Consider the following 17,238-nt stretch of genomic DNA (forward strand, 5'->3'; position numbering starts at 1 on the left):
TATCTACAAGTTTGAATCTAAGCTTCCTAGCAGTGAATGCAAAAAGGGAAACATGACTGAGCATTCCATTGACAAAATTTATAAGATAACTGCAGACTGGTGTTAAGAAGAAGTACAGACACTTGGGGTTCAAAGTCAGGAGTTTCTCCCACAAATACTCCCCAAAGGGGCTCTAAGAGTTGAAGTGAACATCCTTTATCATAGATGTATAATAAATGAAACAATGACTTTCTTAGGGAAGGTTCTTTTTTTATAACCACTTTAAATATAGGCAAATGATATCACACCTGATTGCAATTCAAAAAAAGCAATTCTTGAAGGAAACAATATATTGCAGTCTAGGTTCTCAGAGCCCTGCTAACTTGGCTTAAGTTAGAACTATATTTTATAAAATCTGATATGGTTTACATGTCTTCCAGGCAATACTTCTTGAATTTTGGTTCTTTTAACAGAGCTTATAATAAATGTTGGATAACAAGGAGGTCAAGATTTTACTCTCTGGTAAATGCTTAGATATCAACTATTTGTTGGCCAATTTAATACTAATTCATATGCCATAACAAACACAGTGAGATAATAATTAGAAGAATAAACTGAGATTTTCTTGTGATTTTGCTTTTCTTTCCAGCATTCAAATAGAAGTTTGTGTTGATCATGTAGGGAAGATAGATGTAGCCTGGGATAAAGAAGTTTAATTGAGTTTCGGAATATATTTAACCAATAGCTGAGACAAGAGCTCAGAGCCTATACTTTTACTTGAAAATCCTGGGCTTCTGAGGAAAAAAATGAACTGTAGAGTAAGGAAGAATGCAAACTATGGCATCAAAGTCCTTTTTCTATCACTGGGAAATTGTGACTAGCTGATGGAAGGAGGAGGTGGAGGAAATGCGACTAGGGGTGAGAGGTTGTCTGGGTCTCTAAGTCAAGAGTTAGTATCTGATCCCCCATCCCTGATCCCCAATCAGGGTTGGGGGTTGAAGGGAATATTATACTCTTGGAAATTCTAAGTAGGCTGAGGAGACATTTAAGAACAACAGGGCTTATGCTTCTTTTCCTGGGTTTGGCTCAGAGACTGCAAGCTTCATAGAGAAGCCCTGAATCCAACATGACACTAAAGAGGGAGTATAACCACTGCAGAAGGAGGGGTCTAGGTAGGCAGGGCTGAGGTTAGTCCCACTCCTGTGGCTAGAGGAAAGGTGATGAGTATTTTCAAACACCTGTGTGTGAAGGGGAGTGGGTATGTAGAGAAGAGGGCAGTAAAAAAGTTCTGGGTGTACCTCCAAGAAGACACCTGGAATTGGGACAAGAAGAACCATTGGCATAAACAACAAACACAAACAAAACCTCCAAATGACTCAGTGTGATGAACTCCATATGGTTTGAGTCAAAGAGTACTATGGCTGACACTGAACTAAATGCCCCTTTCTCTGATGGTAGAGCACTATATAAGAAGTCCCTAAAGAAAACTCGTCAAAAGGTATGAACACACAATGCATGGAATTGTTATATGTTCAACAGATGAGCAAAAGTATTTTTAAATAATAATACATATTTCTGGTAAAGATAGAAGAAAATTATTTCCTCACTATTCCTGGTGAAAATTTAATACTTATAGTATCTTTGTAGAGCAATCTGGGTATATCTATTTTTTAATAGTTTATTTATTTATTTTTAGAGAGGAGGGAGGGAGGGAAAAAGAGAGAAACACTGAGGTGCAAGAGATACATGATCAGTTGCCTCTCATATGACCCCAGCTGGGAACCTGGCCCAAAACCTAGGCACAGGTCCTGATTAGAAATCAAACCTGTGACCTTTCGGTTCACAGGCCAGCACTCAGTCCACTGAGCCACACCAGACAAGGCTGGTTATATTCTTTAAATAAAAAATACATACGTTCTTCAACCAAGTGATCCCATTCCTGAAATTTTTATCCCCCAAATGTAAAAGCGCTAGTAAATAGAAAATACATGAACAAGAATGATTTCTGTGGTATTGTTTAAACGAGAGAGAGAAGGAGAGAGAAAGATTAAGGGAATGCTTATGTGTAGGGGGAAATGTTTTTAAAATAATGGTATGTCTACATCTTGGAATATTATGCAGCCTTTATACAAATTGAAGAGATCTACACCAGTGGACTTGGAGGAAATTTTGCACTTTATTACTGAGTGAAAAAAAGTAAAATACAGAGAAATGTGTACAATATAATTCCATTTTTGTAAAACAATGACAAAAACCATATAGACATATGTCTATATACTTGTAGCTACATCAGCTTAGAGAAATGTTCAAAACAAAACATATGGTTAACTGGAATTTTCTAACTATCTTTCAAAGAACAGAATTTTTTGTACATTACTGTGACTCCATTTGCAGCTGCTATCCAAGAGGTGGAATCTTTATTGGACCAAATTGACACACCCCTTTCTTTCACCACTATTAGTCTGTCAAATACTATTTTCTCTACAACGGTGTGTAAGAACCAACAGAAGTTTAAATTTCACCTGTCATGAACAGCAGTATACTTTCACTGCCTTGCCAGAGGGCCAATGCAACTCTCTTTCCTTCTATCATAATCTAGTATAAAGAGAACATTTAAAAAAATTTTATTAATTTTTAGAGAGAGAAACATCAATTTGTTGTTCTACTTATTTATGCATTCATTGATTGACTCTAGCATGTGCCCCAACATGGGATCAAATCCACAGCTTTGGTGTATCTAGACAATGCTCTAACCAACTAAGCTGCCCAGCTAGGGCTGCCTAGATCTTGATTAGGTTGACATATCGCAGGACATCATGCTAGTCCACTGCTTTGATGATTTCTATCATGGTGATTGGAGCTGGTAAGCTGGAAAAAGCATTTGATGCCTTAGTAATACACATGCGTGTCAGAAGGTAAATGAGAAAAACCATAAAAATTCAGGGTTTACTACCATGGGAAATTTTTAGCAGTCAAGCAGCCTGAGGCATAACAGGATCTTTTTCAAGTATGAGGCAAATTGCTATCACATTGTGCCACCAACCAGTAAGAAAGAGCACTATGTTTATTTTACCGTTTTACATTGTAGGAACAACAATTATTCTCATGTGTTGTTTTTATTCATTCACTGAGCCATTAGCATCCAGAGTGGACCCCAGAGCAAGAAAAGGCTTTGCAATACAAAAACTCTTCTTTTTCTTGTGCCTTATCACCTAGAAGATCCTACAATATTTAAAATGTATGGGGCAAACTGAAATGCTATGGCAATAATAGAATCATAGTGTAGACCTATCAAATTTTGGAGCAAAATCATGCCCTCTACTAAAGTTAATTCTTCTCTTTTGAGAAACAGCTCCTTATGTTTATATTATGGCAATTCATAAACTCATACCATTATCATTTTTGTATATATTTTTTAAAAGATTAGCTTTTTAAAATTATATGGAAAAATGATGGTCTAGATATAACACAAACAATTACAAAATGAAGAACAAAAACAAAAAGGTAAAAAAAAGAACAAGTGGAGAATTTATCTGATTTTTAAAAATAAACTTATACTAACAGAATTTTGAAAGTGGCATCAGACCCATGAGACTGTGGGAATTTAGTGTATGGCATGGGTAGCAATATAAATCAGTGAGAAGGATTATTCAGTAAATGATATTGGGACAATTGGCTTTCCATATTAGGAAAAATATAAAATTAAACGTCAACTTCTTAATGAGAAAAATAAATTCCATCTGTTCAGAGACCTTGATATGGAAAACAAAATTTTTAAAGTTTTAGCTCTAGCCAATGTGGCTCAGTTGATTGGAGCATCATCCCTTAACAGAACAGTTGGGGGTTCAGTCCCCGATTGAGGAACAAGCATGGATTGCGGGCTCTATCCTCAGTCCTGGCATGTGTGATCCCCAGTCCAGGTGCATGCAGAGGGCAAACAATTGATGTTTCTTTCTCACATTGATGTTTCTCTCTCTCCCTTCCTTTCTCTCATCCTCACTAAAAAGCAATGAAAGAGTGTCCTCAGGTGAGGATTAGAAAAGAAAAATTTTTTAGTTTGAGAAGTATACCTTTTGACCTCAGTATAGGTAATATTTCCTAAATAATACTCCAAATACGCACAAACCATACAGGAAGTGATTAATACATTTGACTACCTCTAAGTTGAAACATCGATATGACTAAATTCACCAAAATTTAAATTAAAAAAATAAGAAATAAACTGGGAAAGGATATGTGCTATCTAGATAACAGAATGATCATTACAAAAAATTTGCAAATTAATAAGAAGTAGACAATTTTTCCCAACTGAAAAAGGGAAAAGGATATGAAAAAGCCATTCATAGATGAGGAAACCACAATACATAATAAACATGAAAACATATTCAATTTCACTAATAATCAGGAAGATGCAAATTAAAATAATTAGATAATATATTTTATCTATCAGATTAGAGAAATCATAAATTCTAACAATATCAAGTATTGGGTAAATATGGAGATATATCTTCATTCAGTAATAATAAGAATGTACATTGGTATAGGTGTTTTGTGGAGCTATTTGCACAAGAACTGCTAAAGTTGAAAATGCACTGGCCCTGGCTGGGTAGCTCAGTTGGTTAGAGAATGGTACTGACATACCAAGGTTGGGGGTTTGATACCTGGTCAGGGACCATACAAAAATCAACCAACGAATCCAATGAATGCATAAATAAGTAGAACAAGAAATTGATGTTTCTTACTTTCTCTCAAATCAATAAACAAATATTTTTAAAAAGAGAAAATGTATATAGTATACAATTCATTGCCCTCCTATTTATTTACCCTAGGGAAAGATTTACATATACACACAGGAGATGTGTATAAGGATATCCATTATACACATTATATTTGGTATCAAAATACAGAAGATAATCTAAATGCCCATCAAAAGAGGGACTTTTAAAAAAATTATGGTTTTATATTATAGAATAACACACAGTTAAAAAACAAAATATATTTCTTTATATACATGAATCAGACTTCAAGTTTGCATAAATAAAAGCAATATTAAGGATCTATGAAATGCTTACAAAAAATTTTTAAAAGAGGGGTAACATTTGAAATCTTGCTCCCCAGCATATGGCATCACTTTGGCTCAAATTAACTCATAAGAAATTATTTAAATGACATGTGCTATGATTTTTATGTATTTTTAAAGTATATACACAAAATGTTAACAAGCATCATTTCTGGGTGTTGGGAACACAAGGGTTAGTTTTATTATTTTATTATTTTTCTGTAATTATAATTTTTTTCTCAAAATAAAAATACAAAAAACAAAGAACAAGTAGAGAACAGTTAATTGTTCCAAGTGTCATACTTAGGTCAGATTAGATAAGAACTGAACATTGTATAATACATTAGATTTAGCAATTACATCAGTAACAACAAATATTTGTTAAGCGTCTATTAAGTGCAAGGCATTTTGACATGTCTCAGAATAGGGAAGTATTAGAGCATAAGCCTAAAGTGGCAAGATAGAGCTTTCCTGATTTTGACTCAGATTTTGTTTACCCAGTGGTGGTGGTGGTGATGATAATGAATGTTTCAATAAGTCATATTCCATCTACATAAAAATCTCGAATCTTCTGTAACAACTAACTGCAACCTCTCTGCTTAGGTCGGGTTTTTGGATCGGCAGAGGACATTAGCTTTGCTGGAAATATTCTATGACCAAAGTCCAAAAATGCTTAGACGTTTACTCCGAAATCCAAGACAATGTAAGAGCCACTCAGAGTGAGCATGCTCAGGCTGAAATGATGAAGTATACTAATATGATAATACAAGGTCATTCTATCCCTGTGGAATTTCTTCACATAATGTCTCCCTTAGATCATGATAGCTGTACTTGGTTGTTCATTCCCCACAAAATTTACTCTTCATCACAACCAGATGTATTTTTCATTACAGTGTAATACTAAAAGTTGTCAAGCTAGAACTCAACTAGAACTCAATTTTGAATTCATTTAAATGAAGTGGTGTTTTAGTAACAATCTGAAACAAATTAAATTAGTTAATTTCTGAAACAAATTAAGTTGGTAATGGTAATTCTAGTTTTAATGTCTAACTTAGAATTCTAGCATTTTGAAGAAAAATGCTTCCTTTTCCTAAGCATTTTTACTTGTATACCTTTACTGTACTTATACAGTGAAAGGTTTATATTACTACCAAAACAAATAGGACTATGGATTTTATTTTTATTTTTTTTAAAGAGAAAGTCATTGAATGAATGGGTTTCCCAAGAATGCCACTATTTTATTTCTGTGTGAAAATTTATTACCTGGATACTTAAAAATTTGTGGATGATGTATGTAGAGTATTCCCTAAAACCATTGGAGTCACAATTTAATAGCTTAAATCCTAAATGTTTTAGAAAGGAGGGGGCAGCCTTATGGCAGGGTCTCACTCTCTGTAATCCAGGACACCAGTGGCATTTTGGTGGTGGTCTTTGTTAACAGTGGGATTCTGGTGAATGCTATTCAGTCTTCCCCTAGAAATTTCAGTGAGGTGTCCACATAGGTTGTCAAGGAAAAGAACTGAAGAATGAAAAAGAAAGAAAGGTAGACAGGAAGAAAGGGAGAGAAAATTAATATTGGAAAAAATAACCAAGTGAAAGATTGTCAAGGATAGAGACGTGATTTTATTTTGCTATTAAAGATATTGAAAAGTTATCTGAGGTGGATGATATGAGTTATCTCCTTCATCCCATGCCAGCCTTATTGTGGTAGGACCAAAAGTAGAGAATAAGTTGTATTTGCCTTGGCAGTTTAAGCAACTCTCCAACTAGCAAAAGAAGAATCATGTTCACTTTCAAAACCACATCTTTTAGGAAGGAATACTTTATAATTTACAATAGTGAGCATCTTTTATGTTCAAATGTGTACTTTTCTGGTTTTTATTGTGTTACAAGGAAAGGTAACTGATATTTACTTAAAGCAATAGGCCTATATTATAAACACTGTGCTCAATGCTTTTTTGCATTAATTTGACAGTTCTGATTCTGCATTAGAAGATCAATTGTTTAGGTAAATGTTTTGTTTTCTGCACTAGGGCCATTCATTGAGTTTGAAGAGATAGACTTGCCTGAGTTCTGGGGAGACATGGATAATCAGAAACATGTTTATGAAGACTTTGACAATGTGCTCTTAGAGATGAATACCTTACTGTCTGAAAAACATGCTAGCAAAACCCCCCCAAAATTATCAGAACATTCAGAAGATCAACATAAACATGATATACATAGAATACCAACACAACCACCAAGTCTACCAGAACAGCAGACAGGGACAATTGCAGAACCAGAACCACATGATATTTTAACTGAAGAACAAGACACAGAGTCAACTGGAGAACAAAAACTGCACAAAGAATCAATAACAGCACAAGAACAACACAAAGGGCCAACAATGCAACAAGGAACACACAGAGAGTCAACTGTAGAAGATGGATCTCGCAGAGAGTCAGTAATAGAACAAGGATCACACAGAGAGTCAGTTGCAGAAGGATCTCGCAGAGAATCAATAACACAGAAAGGGTCACGCAGAGGGTCAATTGCAGAAGGATCTCGCAGAGAATCAATAACACAGAAAGGGTCACGCAGAGGGTCAATTGCAGAAGGATCTCGCAGAGAGTCAGTAACACAAAAAGGATTACGCAGAGGGTCAATTGCAGAAGAAGGATCACGCAGAGAGTCAGTTACACGAAAAGGATCACGGAGAGGGTCACGCAGACAGTCAATAATAGGAGAAACACATAAAGAATCAACTGAAGAACAAGAACAACCCAGAGAGACAATTCCAGAGGAACATGGCATGGACTCAACTTCACAATCAAGGGAAAGTAGTATCCTAAGAGAAAGTGAAAAATCTGGGGAGCCTACTCCCTTTGAGCACACTGAAATCCCTCTACAGGAAGAGAACACTCAGGAGCAAATATATGAAGAGAAACTATTCACCTTTTCTGAACTGCAAGAGGATGATCCAGTATCAAGTAGAAAAGACCACCTTTCAGGTAGTGGTGCAGCTCTCTTACATTATCTCTCTGTTTTGTGGAGTGGTTTTTAAAGTCTTTTCAGAAAACACTCATTTCAATTAGGATATTTTCTGGCACATGAGGTCATGCAAATCCGAGACATATTTTGCTACTCAGCATGAGTCTAGACCTTGAACAATTGAGTAAATGCAAACTAGAAAGTTTCTATTGTCTATTTACCTAGAATTTCTTTAATACTAGAAACCCATTTGTAAGGGAAAAATCTGGTAATGTTACATGAAGAAATTTGCACTGGACCTCTAAAAACTCAGTAGAAGCCCTTTTGTTTTAAATGTGGTATCTGATGTTAGAAACTACTTTTTAAACATTTCTTTTATTTCAACTATAAATGAATCTTGCTTTTTTTAGTTGTATATGAGATATGTGTTCTAGAAGTGTTTCTGAAAGTCATATGTAACACAGAAAGCACCCTGCTTTTAAAATATTTATTCTGTAGAAAACTTTTCCTCTGAATTGCCTGTGCCAATTTATGACCTTTTTTGAAAATTTTAACTTTTAGAGAGCCAATCCCAATACCACTGAAGATCTCAGTTAGGCATAAATATTTTAAAGCTCTGCTCCTTAATTCTACAGTACCAAAGGAAATTCTAAGAGATTGGTAACCTGTGGTTTAGATTCTACACTATCATTAACTAATTTGAAATCTTTTATTTTTTAGCATCATGTTTATTTCTCCACAAAACAGAGCTACTAATTTCTGCCTCTCCTTACATAGGAGTGCAGTTTTAAAAAAAATTAGTGGTTATTATTCAATTACATGTTATGTTAGTGAAGACTTAATATTGGCTATGTGTAACAGTGATCCAAAATGACAGTGTTTGGAAAAACATAAACAGAAACAACACAAAATAACAACGTCTGTATAAGATAGGAGTGTCTTTCTTTCTCGTCCAAAGGTCAAAATTTATATAACAGCTCAGTTTCATGAAATCTTCAATGTCTCAGGCTCCTTTTATCTTGTGTCTCCTCCAACCACATGGTCCAAGATGGCTTATTGCCATGTCTGCACTGTGACCTGATGGTAAGAAAGGAAAATAGGTAGGCACCGCATCACTTCCTTTCACGTATCGTTGGTCAGTATTTAGGCATATAGTGACACCTAGCTGTGAGGGAGGCTAGGAAATGTAGCTCTCATTTTGCATGGCCAAATTGGGGTACAACAAATAGCTTTCATCACAGAGCTTCTCTCAACAACTAGAGTTATTAACTAATATCATTGTGGTTGATTATGACACAACGTATATGGGAAAGTACTGAAAGAAAGTTTTCAGTGTTCTATATGCAAGGCAATTCTCTTGTTCGTTAACCTAAGAAAATATAATGTCCAACTTACAGTTTCCTTTGTACCTTTTAGAAACTGCAAAAGAGAAAGTTCAGAAAGACAAAGCCTGTGAACCCAAGTCCCCCCAAGTAGAAGGAAAGTCATGGTCAGGTGACTCATTTGATCCTTCTTTTATTTATACTCTAGAACAAAAACATTGTGAAAGTGAAGTTAAACTGCCTATGTTATGGAATGTGTATTTTATAGGTGAACTTTTCTCTTGTAACTGGAAGAAGTATGCCAAATATGAAGATGAGGAACAGGCAAACTTAATCTATGGTAACTCCAGGTTCACAGGTACATGTTAACAACAAAATTAGAAAGGAAAAATTGCAGTCTGATTGATGAATTTAATCTATTGTGATACCACATGATGAAGACTGGACTTAGCCAAGGCACAACAGCAGGGTGAACTTTGCATTATTTTGTCCCTGAGCTGACGGACCTAAAAATATGCAAGATGAATATTTCTGGTGGTAGTAGGAATGTACTATTTATAAATGTCCTTGTGTTTAAAAACATATGCATTAATATGCAGTTTTTTAAAATCATTAATTACATGGCCCCAATAGCTGCTTTGAAGCTATGATCCAGGAATACAAAGGGAATCAGATATTAGATATTACTACTCAGTAGAAATCATTTTGGCTATTCCTCTCCCTGGTAGTTTCACATCCAAATATGTGAGACAGTAAGAATACAGATTGTTTTTGAAGACTTATAGAGAAAGATCTGCTCAACAGAGAGAGCAAACAGTAGCTTTTAGCTCTCAGATAAACCATGTATTTAACAGTGATTATTCCAACAAGTACTTATATTTTACTACAATGCTATTTTATCATTTTACATTTCATTGACAAGTAGTAAAGCTAATTAGATCAAGATCATTTTCTTCTTACCTGCAATTTTTTTCTTATTTAAGTATGGGTCAAATAGTAAACTTTCTATCCTCAAAATATTTTGGTGAAAATGCACAGCATTAGTCCAGCTCTTGTGGTCTGCTAGTTTATGTTCTTCTCCTGGTCTTACATCTTTATTTCAATTTGCTTTACTATTTGAAAAAAATGCATGGGTGATTATTTTTAAGTTATGTCAGATCTCATATGGAAGTCATAAGGGCATAGATAATTAAATCAACAAATAAATCAAACGTAAGTCACCAGGTTAAAATTTTATGAAATATGCTTCATGGCATAACATTGAGCTTCAAGAGAAACACAGTAAAGACTCTTTGGGGAAGAGGTTACCATGCTGGTATTTACAGACTTATTTAACTGGCCAGCTCAGATTACAACTGATTTTGGATACAATTGAATCCAAGGGCTCACGTACAGCAGCAGGACACTGTCTCTTTGCCTCTCAACCCTGTTCTTCTCTTTGTAACTTTCAGTTTTAGGTTGTTTTTTCCATACTATGACAAAGATGTCCATGAGAATATCTCTAAGCCTACATCTTACCAGTTTAGAAACCAGAGTACAAAAAGAATGGTTCTTCCCCCAGGAGATCCCCCGAAAGTTCTGGGTCTAATTCTCATTGACTTGTAGCCTGTTGCTGTTATATACAAATCATTGACCCAAACTATACCACGTGGCCATCCAGGGGCAAGGGTGAGAGAGGTTAAGCACCATTGATTTATCTAAACTGACACTGGGGAAGAAACATTAATTCTATGAAAACATGTCAAATAAAAAAAAGAAAGGTGCTGTCCTCAGAAAGGGAGCATGGGTTTCTGAAAGGAAAATAATAGCAGATATCCATTACAAGAAGTACTGCTTTTTCTTAACCTTTGAAAAAATTTTTCACTTTACTGTTTGGTGTATGTTTCCTGCTTGATAGACCTACATCCAATTATCAGAAATATTCAGTCTTACAAAGAAGTGAAAGGTAGGAGTGCCTTCAATGCAGTTTCCTTCAATCTGGTCCAGTTTGTGCAACTCCTTGAGACATTTGTTGGCGGAGATGCCCCTTTGAGTGTCAGTGAGACACTCACCTCCTTTTTTAAGGGGAGCTATGCTGAAACAGAAGAAGAGAAAATGAGTGCCTTAGAAGAGGTGGGTAATATTGTTTATCAATGAAACAAGTGAGGTCACTATTATAAGTAAATTTCTCAATCCCAGTTCCTAGTAGGCTTTTCTTTAAAAACTTACAACCCAATTTACCACTATTTCAATGAGCATGGCCATTCAATATTTTGTGGTCAAATGTTCTAAGATCACACTCTAGAGAACTCATTCCCCTAATATCATGATTGCTGGTGGCAGGAGATCATTTTGTAGAGCTGTGTTTTTCTTTCACTGAAGCCTAAAAAGCAGATTCTAAGGAGTAGATATGTGTATGAACAAGAATATGTGCACATGTGTGTCTGTGTGTGCACTGTGTGTGTCATGTGAGTGCATTTACAAATGCACATACCTAGGGTTTGATTATGGCTTAAATATGTATTTTTATTCATTTGCACTGCACCCAGGTAGTACATACTTTATAAGAACTTACTACTTATTTAGGTGCTAGGTAAATGCACACACATTAGCTGATATAAACAATTTATGTGCTCTTATATGAAATATGTAAGTTGGATTCACTAGGCACATTCAGTAATCTCATCAGCCTTAAGAGTCTTATCAACTTAATTCTGGAGTCGATATCCCTTTTGCCTCCTCAATTGAGTCCCCTCCCCCATTTAACCAAATGGTACTTATTCATTTTCTTTTAACAGTTAAATCTATTTATTAATTAAATTACTGTCTAATTGATATGATTAATATAGTAAAAGTCTAAAATGTAATTAATGTCAAGTTAGGTCAATGTTAAATATAAAAAAGAATTTTTGAACACAGTCATTTTTTATTGTTTGAACACAGATATTTGTCTCCCTTCACTACAAAACATATCCCACCAAGAAGCCAGGCCAAACACTCCTGTGTTTATCAGATTCCTGAACTACCAGTGAGGGAGTGGAAAGGAAAGAATTAATGACTCTAACGGAGTATAGTCCTCTTCCTAAATTACTGTGTTTTAATCCAGTGCAGAAAATGCAAATTTTTTTTTGGTCGAGAGATGAAACAGAAATGTTATTTAGAGGATTAAAATTAAATGCTTCATTATTCCATTAATATCATGCTTAGTCCCAAAGTAAAGCTCTTTTTATAAGAAGTACTGCATTTTGGGGGGGAATAAACAGGATGCTAGCTAGTCCAAAGAAAAAGCATGTCTTCTGTGCTTCGTTTTCCTGTTCGTATTCCAGGTGAGACAAAATGCGTCCAGAGTTCGACGGGGACTTCTCCTAGAAGCCCTCTTTCAGATGTGGGACGGTGATGGCTCAGGTTTCCTGGATCTGGAGGAAGTTGATGAACTCTTGTATACATACAAGGAGGGAATGGAAAAAAAATCCATAGAGACAGGTAAAAATACAAGAATTTTCTTATTTAAGTTGTGGTAACAATTTGGCTTCAAGTTTCCCAATACTGTGACATACAATTAGGCATTGGTTGTTCTAAAACCACAAGACACCACCTTAACACCTTCTAGTATGACTATGAATTGTTCAGCTTTATGAGATATAACTGACATATAACAATATATAAATTTAAGATGTATGTGTTGATTCAATACATTCATATATTGTGAAATTATTCCGATAGTGGTGTTAGTTAAAACTTCCACCTCACATAATTACTATTTTTTTGTGTGTGGTGAGAATATTTAATATCTACTCTTAGCAACTTTCAAGTGTATAATACAGCATTGTTAACTAAAGTCCCTGTGCTGTACATTGGATCCTCAAAATTTAGTCATCTTATAAATTAGACAAGTAGTTAAATCTGGACAAGTAGTGTAAAACTACTGCTGCTTCTTCTCTCTGGAACAAGGAATCTCTAAGAAACTCCTCAGTCTTTCCTTGATTTTCATACTTTAACAGGTTGTTTGTTAATTTTTTCTTTTTTTAGGTTTATCTAATATTTCCTCATAATTAAATTCAGGTTGTTCATTTTTGGCAAGAATATCATATAAGCTGTGTTCTCATTGAATGCCATCAGAAATCTCATGCTGTTTTAAAATTACTTTTCTTTCTTTTTGTAATTAATAAGTATTTTGTGGGTAATTTGAAAGCATATAAACATTCCCTTTCGTGTCAAACCTTTTGTTCATGCATGACACTAGGTATTCATGGTTTCCTATTTTATTCAGTGGGTTATAATCCAACACTATCATTATTTATTTTAATGTTCATATTGTACTAGATTTGATCCATAGAAGTCCTTTCAATCTGTCTCCTGTGTCCTCCCCTCCCCTCCAATATTTTATTATAAAAAATTTTAAACATACAGCAAAGCTGAAAGAATTTTACAATGAGTATATATATGCCTACCACCTAGATTTATATCATTAACACTTTCCTACAGTTTTTTTTATTATCTATCTATTCATGTCTCCATCTATCTGTCCTTGCATTTCTCTTACTTTTGATGCATTTCACATTAAATTACAGACATAAAACACTCCTTCCTGAATACTTCAGTATGCATATCATTAGTTAGAGTTCAATATATGCTAATGGTTTTATTTTCTTTTGAGGTAAAATTTACACACAATGAAATACACAAATTCTCAAGTGTATATTCACTGAGTTTTGGCAAATTTATAACCCGTGTATCCCATATCCCTATCAAAGTGCCAAACAAAAACATGCTTCTTTTTCATTCAGTCCCCACTACCCAATTCCCAAGGCAATCACTCTTCTGGTTGTTTTTCACCATAAGTTAGTTTTATCTCTTCTAGAGCTTCATATAAGTAAGACATGTATTCTTTTGAATGAGGCTTCTTTCACTCCCTTATTTGTTCCTTGAGTTTCTTACATGTTGTTGCATTATCAACAATTTGTTTCTTTTTATCGCTAAGTAGTATTTCATTGTATAAATATACTACAGTTATTCCATTCTTCAGTTGGTAAACATCTGTTCCCAGTTCTAGGCTATTTCAATAAAGATGCTATGAATAATCATATATGAATAATTGTATATGTGTTTTCATTTCTTTTCTTTTTTCTTTTTCTTTTTTTCAAATTTGTTCTAGAGGGAGGGGAAGGGAGGGAGAGAGAGGGAGAGAAACATCGATGTGAGAGAGAAACATCAATTTGTTGCCTCTTGCACATACCCGACCAGGGACCTAACCCGCAACCCAGGCATGTACCCCAACCAAGGAATCAAACCTGCAAACCACAGTTTGCAGGATGACACCCAATCAACTGAGCCACACTGGTCAGGGCATTTTCATTTCTTTCAGATAAAATACCTAGAAGTAGAATTTCTTGGCCCCGGGGTAGTATCTTTAGTTTTATAAGAAACTGCCATCGCTTCTCAGCCTTTTGGCTAAGATCAAGTGTACTATCTGTTCTTATCTGTTTATAAGAAACTGCCAGACAGTTTTCTGTGTCCTTTTAAGGTGTGTTCATTATTCTTTGAGCATCTCCTTGCTTTCTGGAACAATGGAATCTTCTATGTTCACCTTATACTCTCCCTGCTCCCTGAAATCACTTACTTGTCCCTGGTTTCTTTTCGTGAAGAATGGCATTTAGAAGCCAAGATCTAGGTTCTACACATGCTTATTGCTCCTAGGTCCCTAACCCCAAGTTTCTTAAAGGGAATATGTGTACGTGTGTGTGTGTGTGTGTGTGTGTGTGTGTGTGTACACAAACATTTATCTGTACATATCTCTGTAAATATCATTTAATATAAAAAAATCATAAGTTCACACCCATACCTTAAAGTCCAGTCCAATACCAGAGGGTTCATTCTAGTTTTCTCTCTTTTTTGTAGCTCTCTGCTATCTTGCTCATATTATCCTAAATACACTTACAATCACGCACCACATGACATTTCAGTCGACAGACTGCATATATGACAATGTTCCCATGAAGTTATAATGGAGCTCAAAAATTTCTATCTCCTAGTAACATCATAGCCATTGGAACATCACAGCCTAGCACATTATTCTCATGTTTGTGGTGATGCTGGTGTAAACAAATCTACTGCACTGCCAGTTGGATAAAAGTATACCACATATAATTATGTATAGTACATAATACTTACTAGTAAATGGCTCTATTACTGGTTTATATATTTATTGTATTATACATATCATTAATTTAGAGTGTACTCTTTCTACATATAGAAAAAAAGTTTGCTATAAAACAGTGTGCTATGTTACAATGGCAGCAGCCTCATATATCTTGTTTTCACTGCATCTCTTGATTGCATCATTTTCTGTTGTGCTTGACTTTTGTTGTTTTGTACAGTCACATGCTATACAGGCTTGTAGCCTGGGGGCAACAGGCTATACCATAGAGCCGAGGTGTGTAGTAGGCTATACCATCTAGGTTTGGGTATGTACATCCCTATAATGTTCTCACAATGACAGAATTGCCTAACAACACATTTCTCAGATGAATCCCTCTCGTCAAGAGGCGCATGACTGTATTTATTTGATCAACCTCCCCGAATGGAACTAATCCCCCACCACACTCCCCTCCCCTCCACACTGATGTCATCTCTACACTTAAGTTCCAGCACCCTGTACTCATCAGCCCTTCCCACACAGTTTCCTTCCTCACTCTGCTCAGGCTCTGACACCCCACACCAGACCACCCCGCCATGTGGACGCCCTTCACACACTCCTTAAGCTCTGGCACTCCAGGACGAGGCGCCGTTTCACGCAGGGGCCCTCCTTGGTTTACCCAGGCTTCTGCCTCTCCTCATGCTGAGCAGACTCTCCGCCTGGCAGTCCCCCTCCATCTGCCTGGGCTCTGATTCCCCATGCAGGGCTGCCCCTCCACACGGACACCCTCCTCGCCCTGTTTCGGTTCTGACTTCCCAAGCCAGACTGGCCTTCCGTTTGGGTTCTCTTCTCACCCTGCTCCGGCTTAGATACTCCATGTTGGACATCCCCTGGGAACACCCTCATTATCCTTTTTTGGTTCTGATACCTTAAGCTAAACGGCCTATGTGGGCTTACAATTGCTCTTGTGCACAGATAACCCCCTTACCCTGCTTGGGCTCTGACAACCCATACCAAGGCACTTCCTGCACAGATGCCCTCCTTGCCCCCTTGGATTCTGATACACTGCTTTGGGCCACTATGGCTTCCTTTGACCAGGAGCAGATACTTACCTTGCTCCACTCCACCTAATGGCTTTAGGACCAAATTGTTCAAGAAGAAAGGAATGAAAGGAGAAGAAGAAGAAAAATATAGAAGAGGAAGAACCCACAAGCTATGTTTAATCTAACTGGAGACTATATGAGTTAGGACCCTTTTAGTCCAAGTTAAAAAGAAAGAAAGAAAAAAAAACCCAGCACTAAATGGCTAAGCAAAGAAGGATTTTAGTGGTTCGTGTAATGGAAAAGTTCAGGGCTAGTTCAGGACACAACTAGATCTGGGAATTCAAATAATGGCATTAGGACAATTATCTCCTTTCTCACTTTCTCTTTTTTTCTCTTTCAGTCTGGCCCTATTCTCTTCTATCTATTGACTCCATTTTCACATACCCTTTCCCCTTGTTGCGACCAGGTTCACTCTCACATCCTCACAGGTTTATTCAAGTCCAGTGAGAATAAGAAAGAAAAAACTTCTTCCTTAATTTAAATAAAGAGTCTGGCATACCTCTGTACTAAACCAACTGCTCTGGTTAGGGGAACAGAATGTTCTGACTGGCTTAGATCTGGGATGCATGCTTCACCTCTAGATCCACAAGTGGAACCTCACTCAAACATATGACCTGACATGGGATTAGAGCAGTTTCCACAAAGCAAAATTTGGGGTACCATTACCAGGAGAAAGATGAGTGGATG

General features: G+C 36.1%; 1 protein-coding gene and 1 pseudogene across 1 annotated transcript in view; both read left to right on the top strand.

Moving 5' to 3' along the window:
• Positions 1 to 17,238, top strand: part of EFCAB5 (EF-hand calcium binding domain 5) — a 109,540-nt gene that overhangs the window by 57,539 nt on the left and 34,763 nt on the right. Inside the window, exons 10-15 of the mRNA XM_054572997.1 lie at positions 5,642 to 5,741; positions 7,072 to 8,031; positions 9,428 to 9,505; positions 9,602 to 9,691; positions 11,231 to 11,445; positions 12,639 to 12,795. Of these exons, the coding sequence (XP_054428972.1) occupies positions 5,642 to 5,741; positions 7,072 to 8,031; positions 9,428 to 9,505; positions 9,602 to 9,691; positions 11,231 to 11,445; positions 12,639 to 12,795 (1,600 nt within the window). The remainder of the gene's footprint in view (positions 1 to 5,641; positions 5,742 to 7,071; positions 8,032 to 9,427; positions 9,506 to 9,601; positions 9,692 to 11,230; positions 11,446 to 12,638; positions 12,796 to 17,238) is intronic.
• On the top strand, positions 14,744 to 14,865 carry LOC129070366 (uncharacterized; annotated as a pseudogene).

This window comes from Pteronotus mesoamericanus, unplaced genomic scaffold, assembly GCF_021234165.1.
Source record: "Pteronotus mesoamericanus isolate MK-2021 breed Mesoamerican mustached bat unplaced genomic scaffold, CSHL_Meso_final contig_246, whole genome shotgun sequence".
Lineage (NCBI taxonomy): Eukaryota > Metazoa > Chordata > Mammalia > Chiroptera > Mormoopidae > Pteronotus > Pteronotus mesoamericanus.